This window comes from Schistocerca cancellata, chromosome 5 (genome assembly GCF_023864275.1).
Source record: "Schistocerca cancellata isolate TAMUIC-IGC-003103 chromosome 5, iqSchCanc2.1, whole genome shotgun sequence".
Classification (NCBI taxonomy): domain Eukaryota; kingdom Metazoa; phylum Arthropoda; class Insecta; order Orthoptera; family Acrididae; genus Schistocerca; species Schistocerca cancellata.
Window position 1 is genome coordinate 759,069,508 of NC_064630.1, and position 23,816 is coordinate 759,093,323.

A 23,816-nucleotide genomic window follows, 5' to 3' on the forward strand; every position below is an offset into this window, starting at 1 on the left:
TGTTGGGTATCCCCTCGTATATGTTTTAGTTGTAAACAAAGTGCGTAATAAACATATGATAATTAACTTCCAAATCTTTTCTCACAGATATAAAGGATAGGATATTAGGTGATTGTTCGTTTCCTTCTTACTGAATGTAAAAACCTAATTCAATACATACGGTGATGCTTTCTGCTAGTGTAAAATAATGGTATTTTTGGGGTCAGCTGTTTCATATTAATACTTCTATTCATTTCTACAATTGCATCTACAGGATCACTCTGCAATTCACATTTAAGTGCTTGGCAGAGGGTTCATCGAACGAAAATCATACTATCTCCCTACCATTCCACTCCCGAACAGCGCGCAGGAAAAACGAACACCTAAACCTTTCTGTTCGAGCTCTGATTTCTCTTATTTTGTTTTGATGATCATTCCTACCTATGTAGGTTGGGCTCAACAAAATATTCTCGCATTCGGAAGAGAAAGTTGGTGACAAATTTCGTAAATAGATCTCGCCGCGACGAAAAACGTCTTTGCTTTAATGACTTCCATCCCAACTCGCTTATCATATCTGCTACTCTCTCTCCCCTATTACGTGATAATACAAAACGAGCTGCCCTTTATTGCACCCTTTCGATGTCCTCCGTCAATCCCACCCGGTAAGAAACCCACACCGCGCAGCAATATTCTAACAGAGGACGAACGAGTGTGGTGTAAGCTGTCTTTAGTGGGCTTGTTGCATATTCTAAGTGTCCTGCCAATGAAACGCAACCTTTGGTTCGCCTTCCCCACAATATTATCCATGTGGTCTTTCCAAATGAAGTTGTTCGTTATTTTTACACCCAGCTACTTGGTTGAATTTACAGCCTGGAGAATTGTACTATTTATAGAGTAATCGAATTCCAGTGGATTTCTTTTGGAACTCATGTGGATCACCTCACACTTTTCGTTGTTTAGCGTCAACTGCCACCTGCCACACCATGCAAAGCGATTTAGAAAAGATTGCTGTATCTGATACTGGTCTTCGGATGACCTTACTAGACGGTAAATTACAGCATCATCTGCAAACAACCTAAGGGAAGTGCTCAGATTGTCACCCAGGTCATTTATACAGGGTGTTACAAAAAGGTACGGCCAAACTTTCAGGAAACATTCCTCAAACACAAAGAAAGAAAAGATGTTATGTGGACATGGGTCCGGAAACCTTTAGAGCTCATTTTAGTTTCGTTCTCCCACCTACGCTCAATGGAGCACGTTATCGTGATTTCATACGGGATACCCTACCTGTGCTGCTAGAACATGTGCCTTCGCAAGTACGACAGCATGTGGTTCATGCACGATGGAGCTCCTGCACATTTCAGCCGAAGTGTTCGTACGGTTCTCAACAACAGATTCGGTGACCGATTGACTGGTAGAGGCGGACCAATTCCATGGCCTCCACGCTTTCCTGACCTCAATCCTCTTGACTTTACATTTGGTACCGGGGTTGCGTAGACAAGAGCTTTCAAATGCCCCCACAAATGAGAGACTCTGCGAGCTCGTATTGTGGACGGCTGTGATACAATACGCCATTCTCCAGGGCTACATCAGCGCTTCCATGCGACGGAGGGTGGATGCATGTATCCCCGCTAACGGAGGACATTTTGAACATTTCCTGTAACAAAGTGTTTGACGTCAAGCTGGTACGTTCTGTTGCTGTGTGTTTCCATTCCATGATTAATGTGATTTGAAGAGAAGTAATAAAATGAACTCCAACATGGAAAGTAAGCGTTTCCGGACACATGTCCACATAACATTTTCTTTCTTTGCGTGTGGGGAATGTTTCCTGAAAGTTTGGCCGTACGTTTTTTGTAACACCCTGTATAGATCAGGAACAGCAGAGGTCCCAGGACGCTTCCCTGAGGAACACCTGATATCACTTCAGTTTTACTCGATGAGTTGCCGTCTATTACTTCCTGAACTAAGCTTTCATAAATGACCAATTCCGTTTATGGAAACCAATGCTTGCTTTTTTTTTTTTTACTGTTTATGTCCCCCCCCCCCCTTGGCTTGTAGTGCCACGTGACGTGTTGCCTGCCCCCAGCCTGGAGCGGACGGAGCGGCCGTGCACCGAGGGCCCGGTGCCGCGCTGCCTGCGGCTGGGGCAGGCGGGCGCCCTGCCGGAGAACGCCGCCATCCACTACGTGTGCGCGCGCGTCGGCGGCCGGCTGGTGCCGCAGCTGTACAGGTGCCCGCAGGGGCTCGTCTGGGACGAGGGGCGCTACGAGTGAGTACCCACACGCACCACTCCCTGCCAGTCTACACCGAGCTGGCGGGATAGCGATGCGCACGTGTACAGATGGCGGTAGCTTCGCGGACGCGAGGTATAAAGTGGCAGCGCCTTGGCCGAACTCCCATCTGTACTCAGGTGATACACGTCAACAAGTTTCCGATGTCACTACGACCGCACGACGGAAATCAGACATTGAACTCAACGGTAGTTGGATCCAAACGCACCGGGACATTCCATTTCGGAAATTGTTAGAGAATTCAAGATTCCGAGATACACAGCTTCAAGAATACGCTGAGAAAATAAGATTTCAGTCAGTACCTCTTGCCGCGGACGACACACTGGGCGACGAGCTCCACTTAACGACCGAGAACAGCGGCCTTCACGTAGAAATGTTAGCGCTAAAGCAGTCGGCACACGGCAGGCTCAACGTTCGGATGCACGTTCCGAGTTTCCGACGCCATGACGTTCAGTAGCACGTTCAGGAGTCTTTCCTACCGTGCAGAGCAATGTCTAGCATATCAGATATTCTGAGCGTGTGTCTAAGCGTTCACCAATCAGATGGCCCAACGTCACCTACGTCACATGCACGCCAACTCCCTTCAGCATAGAGCTGTAACGCGCTATATTGGCATTCAGTTCAAGCCTATACGTATACAGGGTGGTCCATTGATAGTGAGTGGGCCAAATATCTCACGAAATAAGCATCAAACGAAGGAACTACAAAGAAGAAAACGCAGTTGATATCCGTTTGACCTATGGCAGCGCCATCTAGCGGGCCAACGATAGCGCCATCTGGTGTCGTCCTTCAAGCTGGACGAGTTTTGTTTTTTTTAATAGGAACCCCCATTATTTATTACATATTCGTGTAGTACCTAAAGAAATAGATGGCGCTGTAATAGTCACAAACATATATCACAAAGCAAAAAATGTTGTCCAACTAAAACATTCAAAAGTACGTGGTATCACGTAACATTCCGCCAGTACGGACGGTATTTGCTTCATGATACATTACCCGTCTTAAATTGGACCGTTTACCAATTGCGGAAAAGGTCGATATCGTCTTGATGTATGGCTATTGTGATCAAAATAGCCAACGGGCGTGTGCTACGTATGCTGCTCGGTATCCTGGACGACATCATCCAAGTGTCCGGACCGTTCGCCGGATAGTTAAGTTATTTAAGGAAACAGGAAGTGTTCAGCAACATGTGAAACGTCAACCACAACCTACAACAAATGATTGATTCCCATGTAGGTATTTTAGCTGCTGTCGCGGCTAATCCGCAAATCAGTATCAGACAAATTGCGCGAGAATCGGGAATCTCAAAAACGTCGGTGATGAGAATGCTACATCAACATCGATTGCACCCGTACCATATTTCTATGCACCAGGAATTCCATGGCGGCGACTTTGAACATCGTTTACAGTCTGCCACTGGGCACAAGAGAAATTACGAGACGATGACAGATTTTTTGCAAGCGTTCTATTCAGCGAAGAAGCGTCATTAACCAACAGCGGTAACGTAAACCGGCATAATATGCACTATTGGGAAACGGAAAATCCACGATGGCTACGCAAGTGAACATCAGCGACCTTGGCGGGTTGCGGCATTATGGGAAGCAAGGATAATTTGCCCCTCATTTTATCGATGGCAATCTGAATGGTGCAATGTATACTGATTTCCCACGTAATGTTCTACCGATGTTACTACAAGATGTTTCACTGCATGACAATATGGCGATGTACTTGCAACATGATGGATGTCCGGCACATAGCTCGCGTGCTGTTGTAGCGGCATTGAATAGCGTATTTCATGACAGGTGGATTGGTCGTCGAAGCACCATACCACGACCCGCACGTTCACCGGATCTGACGTTCCAGGTTTTTGTTTCTGTGGGGAAAGTTTAAGGATATTCATTATCGTGAGCCACCGACAACGCCTGAGAACATGGGTCAGCGCATTGTCAATGCATATGGGAACATCACGGAAGGCGAACTACTCGCTGTTGAGAGGAATGTCGTTACACGTATTGCCAATTGCATTGAGGTTGACGGACATCATTTCGAGCATTTATTGCATTAATGTGGTACGTACAGGTACAGCATTGCGTTCTCAGAAATGATAAGTTCACAAAGGTACATGTATCACACTGGAACAACCCAAATAAAATGTTCAAACGTACCTACGCTCTGTATTTTAATTTAAGAAACCTTCCTGTTACCAATTATCCGTCTAAAATTGTGAGCCGTATGTTTGTGACAGAGGGCGCTGTAATAGTCACAAAGCGAAAAAAGTGGTCCAACTAAAACATTCATATTCCTTTACGTACTACACGAATATTTAATAGGAACCCCCATTTTTAATTAAAAAGCGCAGTTTATATCAGTTTGACCTATGGCAGCGCCATCTCGTTTCCTCCTTCAAGCTAGACAAGATTCGTTCTTTGTAGTTTTTTCGTTTGACGCTATTTCGTGAGATATTTGGCCCCGTCACGATCAATGGACCACCCTGTATATGGCGTTTCTGAGCACCAGCAAATTGAGAATCACTCAAAAACCCGTTGTTAACTGTGTGATTCGTTGCAATATAATAATGAGAAACATATTCGTGGCAAAAGATTTATTTTAACTTGTGTATTATCGGACTATGCCATTTGAAGGCAGCGACACACTGAGGATCCACCAAAAACACATTTTTCTTGGTAATATTTGTTATAATGAAATTTCAGTTAGTAACATAGCTACGATTAAAGCTTTTAGCAAGTGGCAACATGTTAGGATTGGCTGTTTAACGTTGTGATTTTGTCTTAATGGTTCACAACGCTATGCGTGATTAGAGTGGTGGCTCCCGTCTCGAGACGTCTAAAATTTTTCCTGACATTCCTTTTTAGTAGGCTCTGCTGCTTTGTAAGTTTAATGTCAGTATATACAACAATATTTGATGTTACGTAAATTTAAGTTCTCCGATTTTTGAGGACAATGTGCAGGACAGCTTGCGCTGCTCGTATAAAAATAATTTATTCCTTTTTCTTTTAAGTTTCGTAATCCACATGTTGTAAATATTCTGCTACTGGGTACGAACAGTAATCAAGTTAGAATGACCCTATGGTTTTACTAAAATGTGGGAATGATCACATAAGGTAAATTTGCAATGGTTCTCAAAATAATGATTGTGTCGCTCTGTTTGTAATGGAACTTTTATAAGCATGTGTCATTGATTGGACATGGTACTTTCCTCTTTGTCTTAAGACATACACAAATAACTTAAATATGCATGTACAAATTACATATAGAACAATGTCACTAGCTCTATTAAAACGCACATTTCCCCCATTATCCATATCCTAATGTCAGAATTTTACGCGTGCTCCTTTCGTAAACAGTGTGATTCACGAACTAGAAACATCCCGCAACTGCCGCTGGAGTGCGTTGCGATCGCGTTTGCTACGTTGGGGCCCACGTACCGTATGCACAAGTCGCATCGTTCCTGAGCGTTCAGCAGCACATCAAAAGCACGTTCAGCGTAGACGTTCGACAGCACGGTCCGTGTGCCGACGGCGTAACGGACAAATACTGCGTGAAATAGACTTTGCCACTGTTTCTATGTTTCGATACAGTGTATCGATACGTGGAACTGTTTCAGTGTTTCGGAACGGCTGTGGTTCACTGTTTCGAAACAGTGATGTTTCATTCCTCCCATGTCTCGGATAACCGGACCAGATTCGATCTCGAGCCAGATACAGAAACTGTATCGTCGTTTCAAAATAAGGCTGTTTCCGTCCACCTGTGCTTGGAACGGACTAATTGTATCGAAACAGTGATGTTTCATTCCGCTCTGTGTCCGACGAGATTCGGGCTCGGCACAGGTACTGCAACACAACATACCACTTCAAGAAACACATTCAAGAGTGTCGAAATCTTTTTGACAAGCAATAGAATGAAGCTTAAGATATCCGAAAATAAAGCTTCGTTTCTAGCTGACTGTCCTACTCCGAAATGGCGTAACCTCTGCTTTATAAACACTAACCAAACAAAAGAACGCATACTATTCACATTCAAAATAATAAATATGTAAAAATCATTCAGTTAAATTACACTTTTTTATAACATACGCTTCTGTTCATGTACAGTGATCATATTAAAAAACGCAAATAAGCCCACAACATTTTGAATAAAAAAGGCGTAGAGTGACCGTTATTAGACATATACATAAATTTGATCTAGGTATAATTGCAAGCAATCTGTTTGACATATCACTGACAGTGTAATGGTAAACGGGAAGGGCTGGGAAGCATGGTGAATTTTTAGTAACGATTCGAAACACATTGAAAGACAATTTTTTTCTGTTATATTTTGTTATATATTCGAATTATTTGGCGTTATTTGTGAGTCTATACTCACTGTGCGTATTATCCACAATGATTCCCTTTGTGTACATGGAAATTAGCAGGATGGGTATATTACCCATACTAACGGAATGTGGGAATCCCAGTAGCATATCCGTTGGTTCTGCAGTTTGCTCCCACCCCCAGTTCCGTTCGTGGTGGTTCTTCTGTCTTCAGCTATGGCTGTCCCGAGCCAATTTAAAAGTATGAAAGTCACACGACACAGAAGCAGCACATTTGCTGCAGGAAATACGAAACTGCCAAGACGCCTAAGTGATAGTTTCATACTTTCTGCGACATGATTAGCGCTCTCGCACCTCATTTGTGTTTATATGGACATACTTATACAGCAGGCATTCAAAATGATAAAATGTGTTTATTAGACTACAAAACACAAACTGTTTCACTGTTTCGAAACAGCGTATCGAAACATTACATTGCACTGTTTCATTTGTTTCGAAACAGTTACGTGTTTCGGTTTGCCCATCTCTAGCGTGAAATAACAGCGGAAACTGAAACACTCCCATAACTGAACCCACTGTTACTGACTAGTGGATTGTAGCCTAACAGTTAAAAATATTTTGACACTGTGCAGCTGACAAAGGCTGATCGTTAATATTTACAGGCAGTTGTTTCGTACCGAATACAAAGCTAACTAGAATGTCAAGTAACAATAATTGATACATACTTGGCGTCATTCGTGCTGATATAGAACGTTAACAACAGTTACTCCCTCCGTCTGACAAAGTAACAACAGTTCTCTCATCACAGGTCGCCTATTAGTGCCACATGACTACTGGCGTGTGGTGACATTGAGTGTACAATCCTCATCGCAATCCAAATCGTGGGAATCCAGCGCGTTTGTCGCGTACTCACGGTACACGAATTAACACTTAAACACAGACAAATCACTCAAGTAACTCCATTTACGGATTTCCTGGAGGTCAGGCCCACGGATTTGGGAGACCCTCACAACCGTTAAACAATTGTAAACGCGGTCGGCCGTCCTGCCGAAATCCACTCCAAGGTTATTTTAAAGAAACAGTCGAGCGCCCACTGCGCCAGAGGGAGTCTATCGACAGTGCCTCACGCAGGTCGCAGTAGGTAAAGATGTATTATTCTCAATACGTAAGGGGTGGTTGGCCCCTTACAAAATCGATGTGGGACGTACGACGAACGTACCCGTTAGGACAATGTGGTGAAAACTGGCGTTAATGGGCTATGGCAGCAGAGGGACGACATCGCCTGCAGCGGCTATCCTGGGCTCTTGACAATATCGGTTGGAAACTAGACGACTAGACAACCGCGACCTGGTCGGATGAATCCCGCTTTAAATTGGTATCATTAGATGTAGAGTTCCATTATGGTAGAGACTCCGCAAAGCCATGGATTCAAGTTGTCAACAAGCTATTGGTGGCTCAATAACGGTGTGGCCTTTGGTTCACTTGGATCAGAGAACCCAGTTCATTCCATAGGAACAATCACTGCTCGATATAGCAGACGTATTCCACAATAGCGAAGATGAAAAAGTGCTCACAGCTCCTCAGGTATGCATTTTAGAGCCCATATTTACCGGACATTTTTCCTTGTTTTGGTCCATACTACCACCTCTGAAAGTTGTGTAGCCTGATTTCTTAGCGACAACACTAACAGCATATGTATGCCAGTGTCATTGGCATCAGAACGATTTTCGCTTGTAACTTTCGACTCGTTGGCTTCCGAAGCCCCAAATGGATACATTTATCTACCTCCATCACCCTAGAAAGTGTGTATCACAGAACCACGCTCCATATTCGTAAATTTACAGGCGAAGGAGCATTTAAATACGACACACTGTAGCGTCATTTGATGACATTGCCGGATATGGGCTCCTATTCAAAATATTATATACTCACTCCCCTCTACAAGTCCGGAAATTCCCGATATGAACTTCTAGAACACCTCGAGTAGCAGTCAGACAGCGCGATTTGGGCCTGACTGGCACACGAAGTGAGACAGAAAGGGGTCCGACGAAAGGGCTGGCAAAGAATAACCGGCCTACAAGGCGAAGCTGGACGCTGGCTCAACCACCGAAGCTTCGCACCCCACCGCTGCCTACATCCGTCCGCAGCCTGTAAAACTACGGTTCCGTAATATTTTCTTGGTAGGTTTTACAAATTTTGTAATATTATAAGTAGATTTAATAAAAATAAAACGTTATTGAAAAATTTTGCTTAAATGAACTATATGTAAAAAATGCACAGAATAAATTGAATGAATCTAAATTTTGCGATCAAAACCGGATGACATTGGCATCTTGTTACGATATTTCGGCTGACAAGCACTCATCCCTCTTCAGGTGAGCGACTTTTATTACAGACTCCTGGTGCAGGACGCTCTGTTGGATTACCGAAAGTTGCGATTCCACACATTTGCTTTGACCCGAGACGTTAGAAAGATGGCGGATAGCCATATTTGAAGTGCATATTTTATCGGCATTGTGTGAAATTCTGGTATTCTGTAGAATGCCGAAGTAATGTATAGAATTCCTGATATTTATAGGCAAACTATGAAACGTAAGCTTTTTATGAAAGTATTACATACTTTTCCTAGGCATTCTATACAATGCGTAAATGGTACTGGTCATTCTGTATAACGCCTACGGAAAGTTTTACTAAAGGCTTCTCATCTTGTGCCTTTTAATTAATACCCATTTGAAACAAATAACAAACTTACGAAACAAAGCACAGGATATTCTTACCGGAAAACAACGAAAGAAGAACTGAGATTGAACAACTTGTTACAGTACGTACTCACTTTTCTCCTTCATGAAGGAACACTTTACATTTTGACAATTTGATCTTGTGCGAACATATCACGATTTAGAGAAGAATGAGAACATGATATTGTTAGCGGTAAAACACAAATCAGAACTGGCATGACCACCTTACAGCAGGGATGGCTAGATTGAGCAACACGAAATATCAAAATATGACATGCCTTTGTGTCAAAAAGAAAAGAGTAATTCAGAATGTCATACAGCTGGCGAATCCTTGGCCGCTTCCTGGGGACTGAGATGCAGTCGTTAACACACTGGATTCTTATTCGAGAAGACGACGGTTCAAACCAGTGTCAAGCCATCCAGATTTAGATTTAGCACGATTTACCAAAATCGCTCCAGCCAAATGCCGGGACGGTTCCTTTGAAAGCGTACTGCCGATTCCCCTCCCAGTTCTTTACAATATCTCAGCTTGTGCTTCGTCTCTAATGACCTCGATGTCGACGGAACTTTAAGCCCAATGTTCCTTTTGTGTACAGACAAGCAGCTGCAGATCTGAGAGGTATTTCGTGGTCAGAAACATCTTTAATTCTCCTAAAGTTCTTTGGACAGACTGGGAATCTAAACAGCTCTATGCAAGATCAAAATTCATTCTGCAGTTCCAAATCTGTAAAAGCCATCTTCTGTCACGTTCGTAACAACTGTCAACAGCCGGTGCGAGTCACTCCGCCCTTTGTCCAGGTCGGCATTCGAAACTCTCACAGTAGTATCCAAACGCATAGCGGGAATTTTTCCTTGTTTTGGGCCTGAATCTCTATGTTCATTTCGATTCCGTTTACTTTAGATAGCTTTCTCAATACTGAAGCAAACATTGCACAAAATGCTAACCCCATAACTTTCTACCTCATCGTCTTTAGGAAAAGTGCGGCCGAAACGTTCATGCCATCTGTGGACACTTGATAGGTTTGAGCACCGCTGGTTTCTTTTCAGCAGACGCAACTGGTTTTAGAAGAGGGATTATCTGTAACCACGGAAACGGAAGGTTCTTCGATAACCATTGCTTCATCACGGTTTTTGTTTCCTCCAGCGTGGATTCCATTCTCAAATACGTCTTCTGCAGGAAGCTGTACCTCTTGCATTGATTCGTCTCGTCTTTCTGCTGTTTTGTTATTTGCACGCTCTATATTGCGTTTTCTAACTCTTCCTCAGTCTCTACGTCCTGTAAAACGTCGTCAGGCAGGGATGAGGTCGAGCATCTACTCTGCATTCGTATGGAAACCTATTAAACCCAACATGAAAATCTGTTTTGAACAAACAAGACTCCGTCACTCCAGCAGCTAGTTTTTTTATCTTTAATCCAAGCACACAGCATATTTTCAGTGTTCTGATTGGCTCTTTCGACTCTCCCCTGACTTTGGCGCGGCGTACCATGGACGATATTCAAGGTGGGCCAATTAATACTTGTTTACGCTACTTACCACACTGTTTGTGAAGTCCCGCCGGTCTCTGTACACTTGTTGGAGCACCAAGCAACGTAAATATGTCGATGAGGCTGTAGACAACTTCTTCCGCTCTCTTCGATTTCAGTCCTGGGAACTATAAACCTAGTGAGATGATCCTGGTAGACCATTATATACTTGTATTCTCTATCAGAATGAGACTGAAAATCGGTGAGATCGACCTGACAACGTAAACTGTTAAAAACGCTGTGGTCAAACCAATGGCTTTTGGGATTTTACATTGTCAGCCAGAAGAAGCAAAAAGACGAATGTACTGCTCGTTATCATGAGGGGTAATGTCATACTTGGGTGAAAGTTCTTTCAACATATTGTCCCGCCTTACATGACCAAAAGCCAGATGTGCCTAACAGAGTATGTTAAATAACTCGGACGTAAAACTGAATGATACTCATACCTTCAACAGGATGGATCAACTTAGTCTTATTCTCAGCCATCATTAGTCGTAGTGTTACAGCAGCCAATAGCCTTGTGGTTCCTCCTTCATAGTCGTCTTAGAGTTTTTCACATCGTTGAATAAGTTTTGGTGACTTGTTTCGGTTAGGAAAACAGAAATCAGCTGCATTGGCACTTACTCGAGATAATTCATCGAAGAACCGTCACTGCATCTCAGCATGGGGTGATTCTTGTCTTGACACTACACTCCCTTCCGAAATAGCGATACAAAAACATCGGGAAATAATGCCAGGAGAGCGTCTGTCGGAGTTCAGCCGCATGCTATACACTGAAGAACTACACTGGATCGCTAAAGAAACTGGTATAGGCGTGCGTATTCAAATACAGAAAGATGTAAACAGGCATAATGCGGCGCAGGTCGGCAACACCTATATAACAAGTGTCTGGTTGTTAGGTTGCTGCTGCTGCTGCTGCTGCTGCGTATCAAGATTTAATTGAGTTTGAACGTGGTGTTACAGTCGATGCACGAGTGGTGGGACACACCATCTCCGAAGTACCGATGAAATGGGGATTTTCTCTTACCACTATTTCACGAGTATACCGTGAATATCAGGAATCCTGTGAAACATCAAGTTTCCGACATCGCTCCGGCGGGAAAAACATCCTGCAAGAACGGGACCAATGGCGACTGAAGAGAATCGTTCATTGTGATAGAAGTGCAACCCTTCCGCAAATTGCTGCAGATTTCAATGCTGGGCCATCAAGTGTCATTGCGGGAACCATTCAATATCATCGATATGCGCTTTCGGAGCCGAAGGACCACTCGTGTACCCTTAATGAATGCACGACACAAAGCTTTACGCATCGCCTGGGCCCGTCAATACCGACATTGGACTATGACGACTGGAAACTGACTGCAGCAGCAACATGTTTCATGAATCCATGGACCCTGCATGTCAGCAGAGACTGTTCAAGCTGATGGAGGCTCTGTAATGGCGTGGGGCGTTTGCAGTTGGAGTGATATGAGACCCCTCATACGTCTAGATACGACTGGCAGGTGACACGTACGTAAGCATCCTGTCTGATCACCTGCTTCGATTGATGTTTCTTGTGCATTCCAGCGGACTTGGGCAATTCCAGCAGGACAATGCGACACCCCACGTGTCCGGAATTACTGTAGAGTGGCTCCAGGAACACACTTCTGAGTTTGAACAGTTCCGCTGTCCACCCAACTCCCCAGAGATGAACATTGAGCATATCTGGGATGCCTTGCAATGTGCTGTTCGTAAGAGATCTCCACTCCCTCGTAATCTTACCAATTATGGACAGTCCCGCCGGACTCATGATGTCAGTTCCCTCCAGCACCACTTCAGACATTAGTCAAGTCCATGCCACGTCGTGTTGCGGCACTTCTGCGTGCTCGGGGCCCTACACGATATTAGGCAGGTGAACCCGAACACCGCCGCAAACAGTGGCGGAGGGAAAAAACAATGGGATTAGGCATATCATATACTTTGATATTTTATACATTGACAGCAGATAATCCGACAAAGTATTGGGCCGCGCGTCTGTTGCGCGCCACTACACGACGGGGACGGGGGGTGGAGACGACGGAGTCCACCGCCAACCCTTCCTTTCCCATTTCTTTCTCCTCTACTTCTTCTTGGGCGAAGCCTTCGCCTTAGACGGCGTCGTCGCCTTCTTCGGGCGCGGCGCCTTCGGCTTCTTCGTCGGAACCTTGGCGGCCTTCTTCGCCTTCGACGGCAACTTGGCCTTGGCCGGCTTGGCAGCAGCCGCCTTCTTCGCACCCGCGGGAGCGGCCGACGCCGCAGACGCCTTCTTGGCGGCGCCCGCCTTCCGACCAGTCGCCGCCTTCACGCCACCGGCCTTCTTTGCGCCGGCCGCACGGGCGCCCTTTTTCTCCTTGCTGGACGGAGCGGCGCGCTTCTTCTTGGCACCGCCAGCTCGAGCCTTGCCGCCCTCGGCCGCCCCGCCGCCGGCGCCGGCAAGCTTGAAAGAGCCGCACGCGCCCTTCCCCTTCGTCTGCACCAGCTCGCCCGCCACGACGGCCGACTTGAGGTACTTCTTGATAAACGGCGCCAGCTTCTCCGCGTCCAGCTTGTGGTGCGCGGCAATGTACTTTATCGCCTGCAGCGACGATCCGCCGCGCTCCTTCAGACTCTTGATGGCGGCCGTCACCATCTCAGAGGAGCGCGGGTGCGCAGGCTTGGCGCGCGGCTTCGCAGACGACAGGCAGTCCTCTCATGCGTTGACGTTCCATTTTAGGCATTCTGTAGAATGCCTAATTCCACATAATTCCAGTAATATATGCAACTCTTCGTATTATACCCGACAACAAGCGTGCAGGATTCAAGAAGAACGAACTATAGGAGACAAACTCACTGCTGAAGTTACTGGATACACGAAGGTTCAAAATTCTGACACGGGTGCTCTGTTGTTTGTTACGACACGGTGACTACAACACAAAACAAATCATTTTGTTTGTTGGAATTTCTGCCAAGTCAATCCACTGTTTAAGTGCAACCTGCATTCCGTCGTCGTTCCAGCAAGAAATCACCTCTGCACAAGCAAATTTATTATTAGAATGAGATTTTCACACTGCAGCGGAGTGTGCGCTGATATGAAACTTCCTGGCAGATTAAAACTGTGCCCGACCGAGACTCGAACTCGGGACCTTTGCCTTTCGCGGGCAAGTGCTCTACCATCTGAGCTACCGAAGCACGACATCCCCAGGCTGTGGCTAAGCCATGTCTCCGCAGTATCCTTTCTTTCAGGAGTGCTAGTTCTGCTAGGTTCGCAGGAGAGCTTCTGTAAAGTTTGGAAGGTAGGAAATGAGATACTGGCAGAAATAAAGCTGTAAGCTACCGAAGCACGACTCACGCCCGGCCCTCAGATGGTAGAGCACTTGCCCGCGAAAGGCAAAGGTCCCGAGTTCGAGTCTCGGTCGGGCACACAGTTTTAATCTGCCAGGAAGATTCAAATTTATTATTATTTTACAATCCTGCCTAGTCGTTGAATATGGGGTGTCTAGGAAACCTGCTTTCTCGGATCGCTAGACAACATTCAAAGTAAACGACAATAATTAGCTTTGAGAATTACATAGATGTATGAATGCAGAGTCTCGCGGTGATAACATTTAATGAAATGTTCTCGGGTTTCGAACCGCGTCCATTGCTTAAAAATACACTACTTGGCCAAGCTCCTCGCTCCACAAGTGGGACACTGCTGATAAATTCTGCTGTGTTTTTTGTATGATGTTCGCAGACTCAACCATCTACGCCTTAGTGAGGATGATATTATGGTGAGTTTTGACGTAGTGGCGCTGTTTACGAATGTGCCTATCAAAGACGCTTTGGACCTATTTCCCAGTACTTTGTGCCTAAATAGCTCGACCAATCACTTACACTCTTACGTCGTCCTATTTCGTGTACAACGGCCAGTATTACGACCAGGCAGACGGCGTAGCAATGGGTGGCCCGTTGGCTCCAGCTGTTGCACACCTGTTTATGGAGTATTTGGAGGATTTGGAGGGTTTTGCCATAGATACTTGGTCATTGATGCCGAAGTGTTTCTTTAGATACGTTGACGGCACTTTCGTCATTTGGTCACACGGACGCGAGAAACCAGACGAGCTTTTGGAACACCTCAATGGCATCAACAGTAACACCCAGTTTACCATGGAGGTGGAAAAAGATAACGCATTGCACTTCCTCGACGTCCTTGTCCAGCGTAAGCGAAATGGGTGCCTTGGCCACAGCGTCTGCAGAAAACCCACCCACACAGACCTGTACCTGCACGCCACCAGCCATCATCATACAGCACAGAAGCGCACCGTATTACAAACATTGGTGCATCCTGCAAGAGTAATATCAGACGATGATAACCTGCCCCATGAACTGAGCCACCTCCGCAACGTTTTCAGGAATAACGGCGACAGCACCCATCAAGTAAAAGTAATAATTTCTGGGAAATATCAAAATAAGACCACCGACGAAGAGCAGGAAAAGAAACTTGCTTTGCAGCCACTCTGTGACCGTGTGTCGGGCAAAATAAGCCACCTGTTGAAAAGACACTAGATCAAATCAATCTTCAGACCTCGAACGAAAATCCGTCAATTATTGAGACCAGTTAAAGACGCAGTATGTCTCAGAACACCTGTAGTCTATGAAATAACTTGTGGATGTGGCCAGAAGTACATCGGACAAACAGTGCGCACTGTGGAACAACGCAGGAAAGAACATAAGAGGTATTATCGCCTACTCTATCCAGAGAAATCTGCGTTAGCTGAGCATGCGTTAAAAAAAACGGTCACCACATAAAATGTGGCTATACCTCTGTCGTGGCTCGCACTAATGGCTTCTGGGACAGTTTAATAAAGGAAGCTATTGAAATAAAAATTACCGCAAACACTGAATAGAGACGGTGGCTTGCACCTCAGCACTGCGTGGAATCCAGCGATCGCGCAGTTGAAGAGGGCACATCGAACCCCGACTCAAAACATGCCCATATATGGCAATGTCACAGGCACCAGTAACGTCACAGCCGGCAGCTACCGTATATAAGGGCGCACCAACAGCCCACTGGCAGTCATACCACATGTCAATGGCCAAGGAGTGCTTGGCCGAAAGCTCGTGGAGTTTTAAGCAATTGACGCGGTTGGAAACCCGAGAACATTTTATTCAAACATGGAACTACTTCGCCAGAAGACATTGTTTACATAAATTGGCGATGTTTGGATCTGAACTCTTGAAAGGCATTCGGCAGCCCTTCTTGCTTATCTGTTGTGCGGGCCCTCTAACTGATAAGGGGCCGCTACGACAATGCACAAGTCGGTGAATAGCCTCACACAGAAATGCTTGCGTCTTAGCGTTTGTACGGTTCTGATCATGTCGTCTCACCATCGCAGAGTACTCGAGCAAAGAAAATTTCTGACACGGCCGGGAATCAAACCCCATGATCTAGAGGCAGCTATGATGACCACTACACCTTACTCTTTAGGGTTTATTGCATATAAACTGATTCTGGCGTGTAGCCCATTCTCCACCAGATGGGTATGCTCTGCTCAGACTGTGTGTGCGCGCGCGGACACACACACACACACACACACACACACACACACACACACACACACACACACACACACACACACTTGGGTTTTAATCCTGGACGTTGGTGTGAAGTCTGGTGATCAGGAATTTTTGGCCTTCTCTTCCCCTCTCCATGCCATCCAATCACAGGGTGTACACGCGGACGAGGAAAACTTCCCGGATTTCCCAGTTACAAATACACTTTTTCCCAGGTGAAAACATACTTTGTCCCTGTTAACTGACAGCATATTTTCTCTCGGAACTGTATAACTTATCAGTGAATGATTATGATTTTATACATGGGCGTAGAATTTCCTGGCGCTATCTAAAACTAAACACAGAGAAGACACGCATTTTGGAAAGATCTTTGATGTGCAGCAACATGTACGCTGCATATTTTCGTATTACGAAAGCATAAATTCGAATTCCGCCAAACACCGCATCTTACTTTATGAAGCATTGAAATCTAGATTTCAATGCGCTTTTGTAAGCCAGTCATAGCTCATGTCACGTGATCTCGCCAGCCTTTGACAGCAGGTATTCAGAGCTTAGGGCACGTGATTTAGTCGGCCAACAGCAACATCACTTAAGTAGTGCAAACACACGAACAGAAAGAGTTAATGGTTTAAATTAATATACATAGTGTTGCTACATGACATGCAAAGCTTTCACATTTAATATTGGTCTATATGATTAATACGCTGCAAGAGAAGCTAAGCTTTTACTTACAATGTTGTTCTTTTATGCGCGTATTACAATTTAAGATATACCACACAAATGTGCCAGTAAAATGTTTAATAATGACATAAATGTCTGATCTTCTGGGCTCGAAATTCATCTAAATGGCTCATCACAGAGCGTTTGACTCATTTAAAAATTAACTCTGTGATTTAAGAAATTCATCGTAGATGATCGCACATAGTTCCGGTATAACTGCCAGAATGCTACTTTGATGGTAACTCTTTTCAAAGCACCATCCGGAATTTTTTCCCGCGACCTGTTAGAAATAGGTTCGTTTCTGCACTTGCCAGAGACGCCAGATGACAGGCGTGACCGCGCTTGCGCAGCTACGATGTCTTAGGAAGCCCGTATGTTCACAGGTGTAAAACATCAAAAGCTCTTACATTATATCATAAGAGAAACAAGGCATCAGAGGACACTCCAAGAGCATCAGAATTTCGTAACACGAATGTGCACTTTAAATGTGCTAATTTTAGTATGTCCAGATTCCCAGTGAAGTAAGCCACGACCTGATATTAAGTTTTCGATGTGGTTTTCTGGATGTAAATTTTCTTGGAGTACCAGTACTGTATTACCTCAGGTTTGGTTCTTTATTATGGCATAATGCCATACGTGCAAGCAGTTGAAAACGTGCACTCGAAATGCAGCGAACAGTGTGTGGAATTTAACACTTGGTTTCACATATATTGTCTGCCTCAGCGGAAAAGATTAATAAAAGAAAATTGCTTTAGCAAACCGACAAAAATGATTTCATTGTTCTGCAAGGCAATTGATGCTCGACTGTCAGAAAGGTGGATATAAATTTGCAACTAGTAACACATTTTAGCCTTCCGTAATTAGGTGAATTTATTTTATTTCGTTTGATAGCTCCCGGCCACAGAAATCTGTTTTGTTTTCATTTGACGTGAGAGCACTAAACGAAGAGGGAACAGCAAAATCACTAAATGTAAACACGGGTCACGTGGAGACTACCCACTATCCTTTACTACACTGTAACTCAGACTGCTCTGCGCATCAACCCTGGACCTACGAAATTTCCGAACGGAGGCAATAACCCCGCCAGTCACTCTAGCGTTTACGACAGGACGCCCAAAATTTAAAAAATCGAATTTTCAAAAATATGTTCATTTTGTAGCGCACATCTTTCTGAAGAGAGTGATGGATAAAACATGTGTGTTCGAAGAAATGTAACGCGTTATTTGGTCGTAAGTGTGCTGAAGTGCAGTGCCTCGCCTCCTCACACAGCATTCTTTCACGTCACTGTACTTCGCTCTGTGGAATTGAAACACATATATTTTGTAATGGATACCATCAAACCATATTCAGGACAGTGGAAATTAAAATGTCCTGTGGTCTCTCTCCTGCTTACAGTCTGCCGGTTTGACATCCTGTCCCCTTTTCTTAAAAAAAAAACTCTTCAGAAAATTTGCACACTATCCCATATCAGTTAACAACTTGCTGCTTTGTGTGACATAAAATTAAATATAGGATACATAAACCCAGTAAAGACATGACAAGCAAGACAAAAAATTCTAGGAGCTAAGGATCGAAGAAATGTGTATTCTCTCTCTAATCTTGCTACAGCTTTACATGGCGTGCTTCCCTTTCTGCGAAAGAATCCAGTACCTCGAAGTTCGTCAAACGTCTTGCTACATGAAAAGTCGAAATGTCGTTGTCTAATACTGAGAAAGCTGTTATTACAAATAGCACCCAAGACTGGTGTGGATTCCGATCTGATTACGTCTATTTTGTCACTGTCTGGTAGGTAAAACAAAATAGGCCTTTCTAATGCTCAACAATTTTAACACAAATCAAATAAACGTGACTGTTTTGGTACAAACGGTCTTCTTTGTAACGACAGAACATAATTCACATGTACCAGTATCAAATCCCTATTACACCCACTACAATAAAAAAGCTTTACGTTAAGAAATAGTTTCAGACTTCATTCACACGCTCCAGTTTCTCAAGTATAAAATCGAGAAGTAGCAGCACGAAATTTTTATACAAACTTGGAAGAAGTAGGAACGGATACATCACACAAATTATGGAACAACATTACGATTCCAACAGTCTTGTTATCACTGACACTGGCGGAATAGTTACAGAATTAAAGCTTATTCGCAGGTTAACTTCACTAACCCTGCCACTATCACCAGTTTAGTTACCCCGCGTTTATTCTCCGGTTAGACGTTAAGTGATCGTGCAACATTTTCTGCACTACTCCCAGAATAGAACTTCAGCGGCTGCTACAACTAGCCCTTACTAGTATAGCGATATGGCCAAAAATTTTCTGTCAAAATTTCATTTTCTTGGATACATAGAGAAGGTAATACGTAATCTTTCTTTCCTGTTATTCGTTTATTTCCACTCCTGTAGTCTGAATCTATGGATGTCGCTAGTAATTATAACAACGCTCATCATTCGCAAACCCAATCAACCACACAATCAGACAGCGGTTGGAATTCATCCGTTAGGCCTTACACCGCTCAGCTCGTATAGCCCCTTTTGTCTTTAGGAAAGTTTGTTTCTACATGCGACGAGGATTCCCCCGACACAGAAATCATGTACACTATGCACGCATTCACAAATCAACTTACGATTCATTCAGAAAGCAATTTAGAATGTGTTAAAAAACCGACAGGAATGCGTTTCAAAGTCATATGAATACTCGATAGACTAACGTGCGCTGGATGCAAGTCGCTTTGTGAAACAAGGTTTTTTTCCCCCCTTTGCCAGATTGCCAATCTTTAACGTCCATTTACTGCCCGAAATTTTGGGAGAGACTTTTGTATTGCTAGCACGTAAGGAACCGCGGTGCGAAGTCCAAGAGTGACTGCATGCAAACAGTACTGACAACATGGCACCACAACTACTAACTACTTCAGAGCGCTACTGGACTAGGGATCAAGATCTACGACAGCGGGAGGACTCAGATCGAACGTGACCGAATTGAGCGCAGGCTGGCGATAGTTATCTACTGACACCGACTATCTCATCTGATACTGTTAACCCCGTTCATCTGTTATCTCTTAACACAAATATCACTGTGGAAAAGAGGGCCGGAAAATCAAATTTAATGGAGTACCCTGAAACCATACTTAATGGTTTGAATATATTACAAATTTACATAAAAGCTGGCTACACCAACAACGTCAATCACAGTTCGACACGTAATTTAAAGATGCAGCCTTCAGACACTAACAGCTTAGGAAATAAGAATACGTCAACTGAAAGACTGAACACAATCAAAGACAAAATAAATCTCTCATCGACACGCTTATTTACGACGTCTTGGGTCGCTTACATAGAAATAATTCGCTCGTTGCACACAGGTGCGCGAAAAATTTACGTTTCACAACTGAGTAAAGCCTGTATATCTAAATTTCTCTTTTTAGAACGAATATTCGAAGGTCACACGTAACAACACTGATAACACGTAAACATAACTTGATGCAGAAGAACCTTAGGACGGCATGTGCACTCGCTCACAGGCGATTATTAATAAAAGAAATACATTTTCAATAACTGTCTGCGGCAATCTGGAGTATTTTGACAATGAAACCATCTAGATCGGTTAATATACAGTACTGCTTTAGTCATCACGCCGTTTCTGCTACTGTCCACCATCAGAGGATTAAAAACATACCAGTTGTGCACAGGTTTTGATACTGCATTTTCTAAAATTTGATCCAAGTTTTCAGATGATGACTGCAATGGCCGATACGAAATAATACGTAAAGAAATTTATTACCCGTTGTAGAAGGATCTATTCGCAAACAAATAAAAAATTAAAAAATAAAAAAGACGTTAGGGATCTTTTAACGTGTAGCGGTTGCTATTCTGATGTGGCTCGTATCATTATCTTTGAGGCAACAGCTTGAACAGAGTCAACTCAGAATGAAACCAGAGGAAGATCTACGCACCGTCAACGCGTTCACTCTTCGTTCATTACACAAATCTCTCTCCAGCGCTTGCACGTTCAACTCCTTACAGTCTAATAGAATTACGAGGAAGAACAGATTTATAACAGTGTACAAAATACAAAGACATAAAATTACAGTGTTATCCCACTGCACGTCCAAAGTATTCCTAACGTTAAGTGTCTAAGACGCATGTTTCGTCGGTCTAAATTTAACACTCTCATCCACCCTTGACAGCTCAACGCTCTTACCTTATACCGCTGCAAACCTTATACCGCTGCATCCCAGGCGTCTCCAGCCGCTGTGCGCAGCCCAGCACTCCGTGCTGCTCCTACGTGCGCCGACGGACCACGAGACTGACTCCCCATGCGAGTGGAGCTGCACCGCCCCCTCAGCAAAAACACTGCTCCCCTTTCCCATGAACACATGGTGCATTTCGATACTAAGAACTGCAAAGAACATTGCTCGAAATTCTGCTCCATCAGTTGCTTACACGTAACTCATGTTGTCCCATCAAGATGTGTTGTCATACTGTACGATTTTTCACTGTGTATCGTAACTATTTATTTCATTGTGACGATGTTTCTGAATTGTGCCTTCTATTGACAGAAACGAAATTGTATTCAGCAGTTCTCATAGAAAACCGTACTCTGCTTTAATTTTCTCAAATTGTGAGACATGAGACTTGTCCAAGCAAGTCTATACCGCCGCAAACCTCTATACCGCCGCAAACCTCTATACCGCCGCAAACCTCTATACCGCCGCAAACCTCTATACCGCCGCAAACCTCTATACCGCCGCAAACCTCTATACCGCCGCAAACCTCTATACCGCCGCAAACCTCTATACCGCCGCAAACCTCTATACCGCCGCAAACCTCTATACCGCCGCAAACCTCTATACCGCCGCAAACCTCTATACCGCCGCAAACCTCTATACCGCCGCAAACCTCTATACCGCCGCATCCCAGGCGCCTCCAGCCGCTGTGCGCAGCCCAGAACTCCGTGCTGCTCCTACGTGTGCCGACAGACCACGAGACTGACTCCCCATGCGAGTGGAGCTGCACCGCCCCCTCAGCAAAAAGACTGCTCCCCTTTCCCATGAACACATGGTGCATTTCGATACTAAGAACTGCAAAGAACATTGCTCGAAATTCTGCTCCATCAGTTGCTTACACGTAACTCATGTTGTCCCATCAAGATGTGTTGTCATACTGTACAATTTTTCACTGTGTATCGTAACTATTTATTTCATTGTGACGATGTTTCTGAATTGTGCCTTCTATTGACAGAAACGAAATTGTATTCAGCAGTTCTCATAGAAAACCGTACTCTGCTTTAATTTTCTCAAATTGTGAGACATGAGACTTTTCCAAGCAAGTCTACACCGCCGCAAACCTCTACACCGCCGCAAACCTCTACACCGCCGCAAACCTCTACACCGCCGCAAACCTCTACACCGCCGCAAACCTCTACACCGCCGCAAACCTCTACACCGCCGCAAACCTCTACACCGCCGCAAACCTCTACACCGCCGCAAACCTCTACACCGCCGCAAACCTCTACACCGCCGCAAACCTCTACACCGCCGCAAACCTCTATACCAAAAAAGGATATATTTATACCCGTTTACGGATATTTTACCCCTTAACACCATGCTTTTTTCACACAATGACTGGGCCGTAATACTAACATGAAAATTTGAAAAAAGGGCTATAGTAGGAAGAAACAAGTTATATTGATTACATCACAGATTTGCATGTGCCTTACCTCTACATTATGGAAACAATGAGTGCAGTTCATGTTCTTCCTACAATCTGAGTTTCGTATAGTCCAGATCTTATTGTACTTCTGGCAGTAAATGTGCTGTTCATTAATATTTGTCTTAACGCATTTCGTCTGTTGTCAACCGATATTGGAGGAGCATTCTCTCTGGCATTTTAATCCTTTCTGATATCAAATACGAGCGCTTCTAATTGTTCACAATTAGGATAACTGCTGTATGGTGTCTGCCGTTATTTAGATGAGTATTTCATGAAAAATTGCGTCTGGGTCACTCACAATATTCGATTACCAATGTAGAGTGCAGATCACCTTCACGTATGTAACTATAGATACAAAACGCTGTTTTTCTAGAAGGGTGTCAGTGAAACAGTTCCACAAACCAATTCTTTCAGTACCTTACTAGCTGACTGAAGTATTGTATTTAACAGCTGAGGCCTGAATCGGGAATTACACTTCGCTTGAACAGATTTGACTGATCAGTCGTTTCATCACTGCAGCCTACTTTCTTATTCTATATGGCTTAGTGTATTTTGCAGAGAGCATAGGACTTAAATTGCATATCACTTATTGTGACATCTCATTAACTAGCACATCTTTTAAACTGTTCTCCATTTTCTCCAGAAAAGACGGATATTAGAAGTAAAAAGGGGAATATATGAGAAGCAAGGGGATTTATAAAGAATCCCATCCACCACTGATCAGGTGTTTGCACTGGAGGAAGCCATATCTGAATACGCATAATACAACAAAACTACATTTGCTAACATGAAGAAAACCTACGATAGCATAAACAGAGAAAAGTCATGGGAGAAAATGCACAATTCTGGAATACCAATAGAGATTACAAGTTTTGCAAAAGTTACATTGGAAGCCTGGAAAGGGGGAGTGAAAATGGAAGGAGAGTATTCCAACTCTTGACATACGAAGGGCCAGACGAGGTGATGCAGTATCA

At 44.1% G+C, this 23,816-nt stretch overlaps 1 protein-coding gene across 1 annotated transcript in view; it reads left to right on the forward strand.

Annotated features, from left to right (window-relative positions):
• The window catches only part of LOC126188005 (uncharacterized), a 92,817-nt gene that overhangs the window by 63,400 nt on the left and 5,601 nt on the right, over positions 1-23,816 (forward strand). The window contains exon 4 of the mRNA XM_049929422.1: positions 2,066-2,248. Coding sequence (XP_049785379.1) covers positions 2,066-2,248 — 183 coding nt within the window. The remainder of the gene's footprint in view (positions 1-2,065; positions 2,249-23,816) is intronic.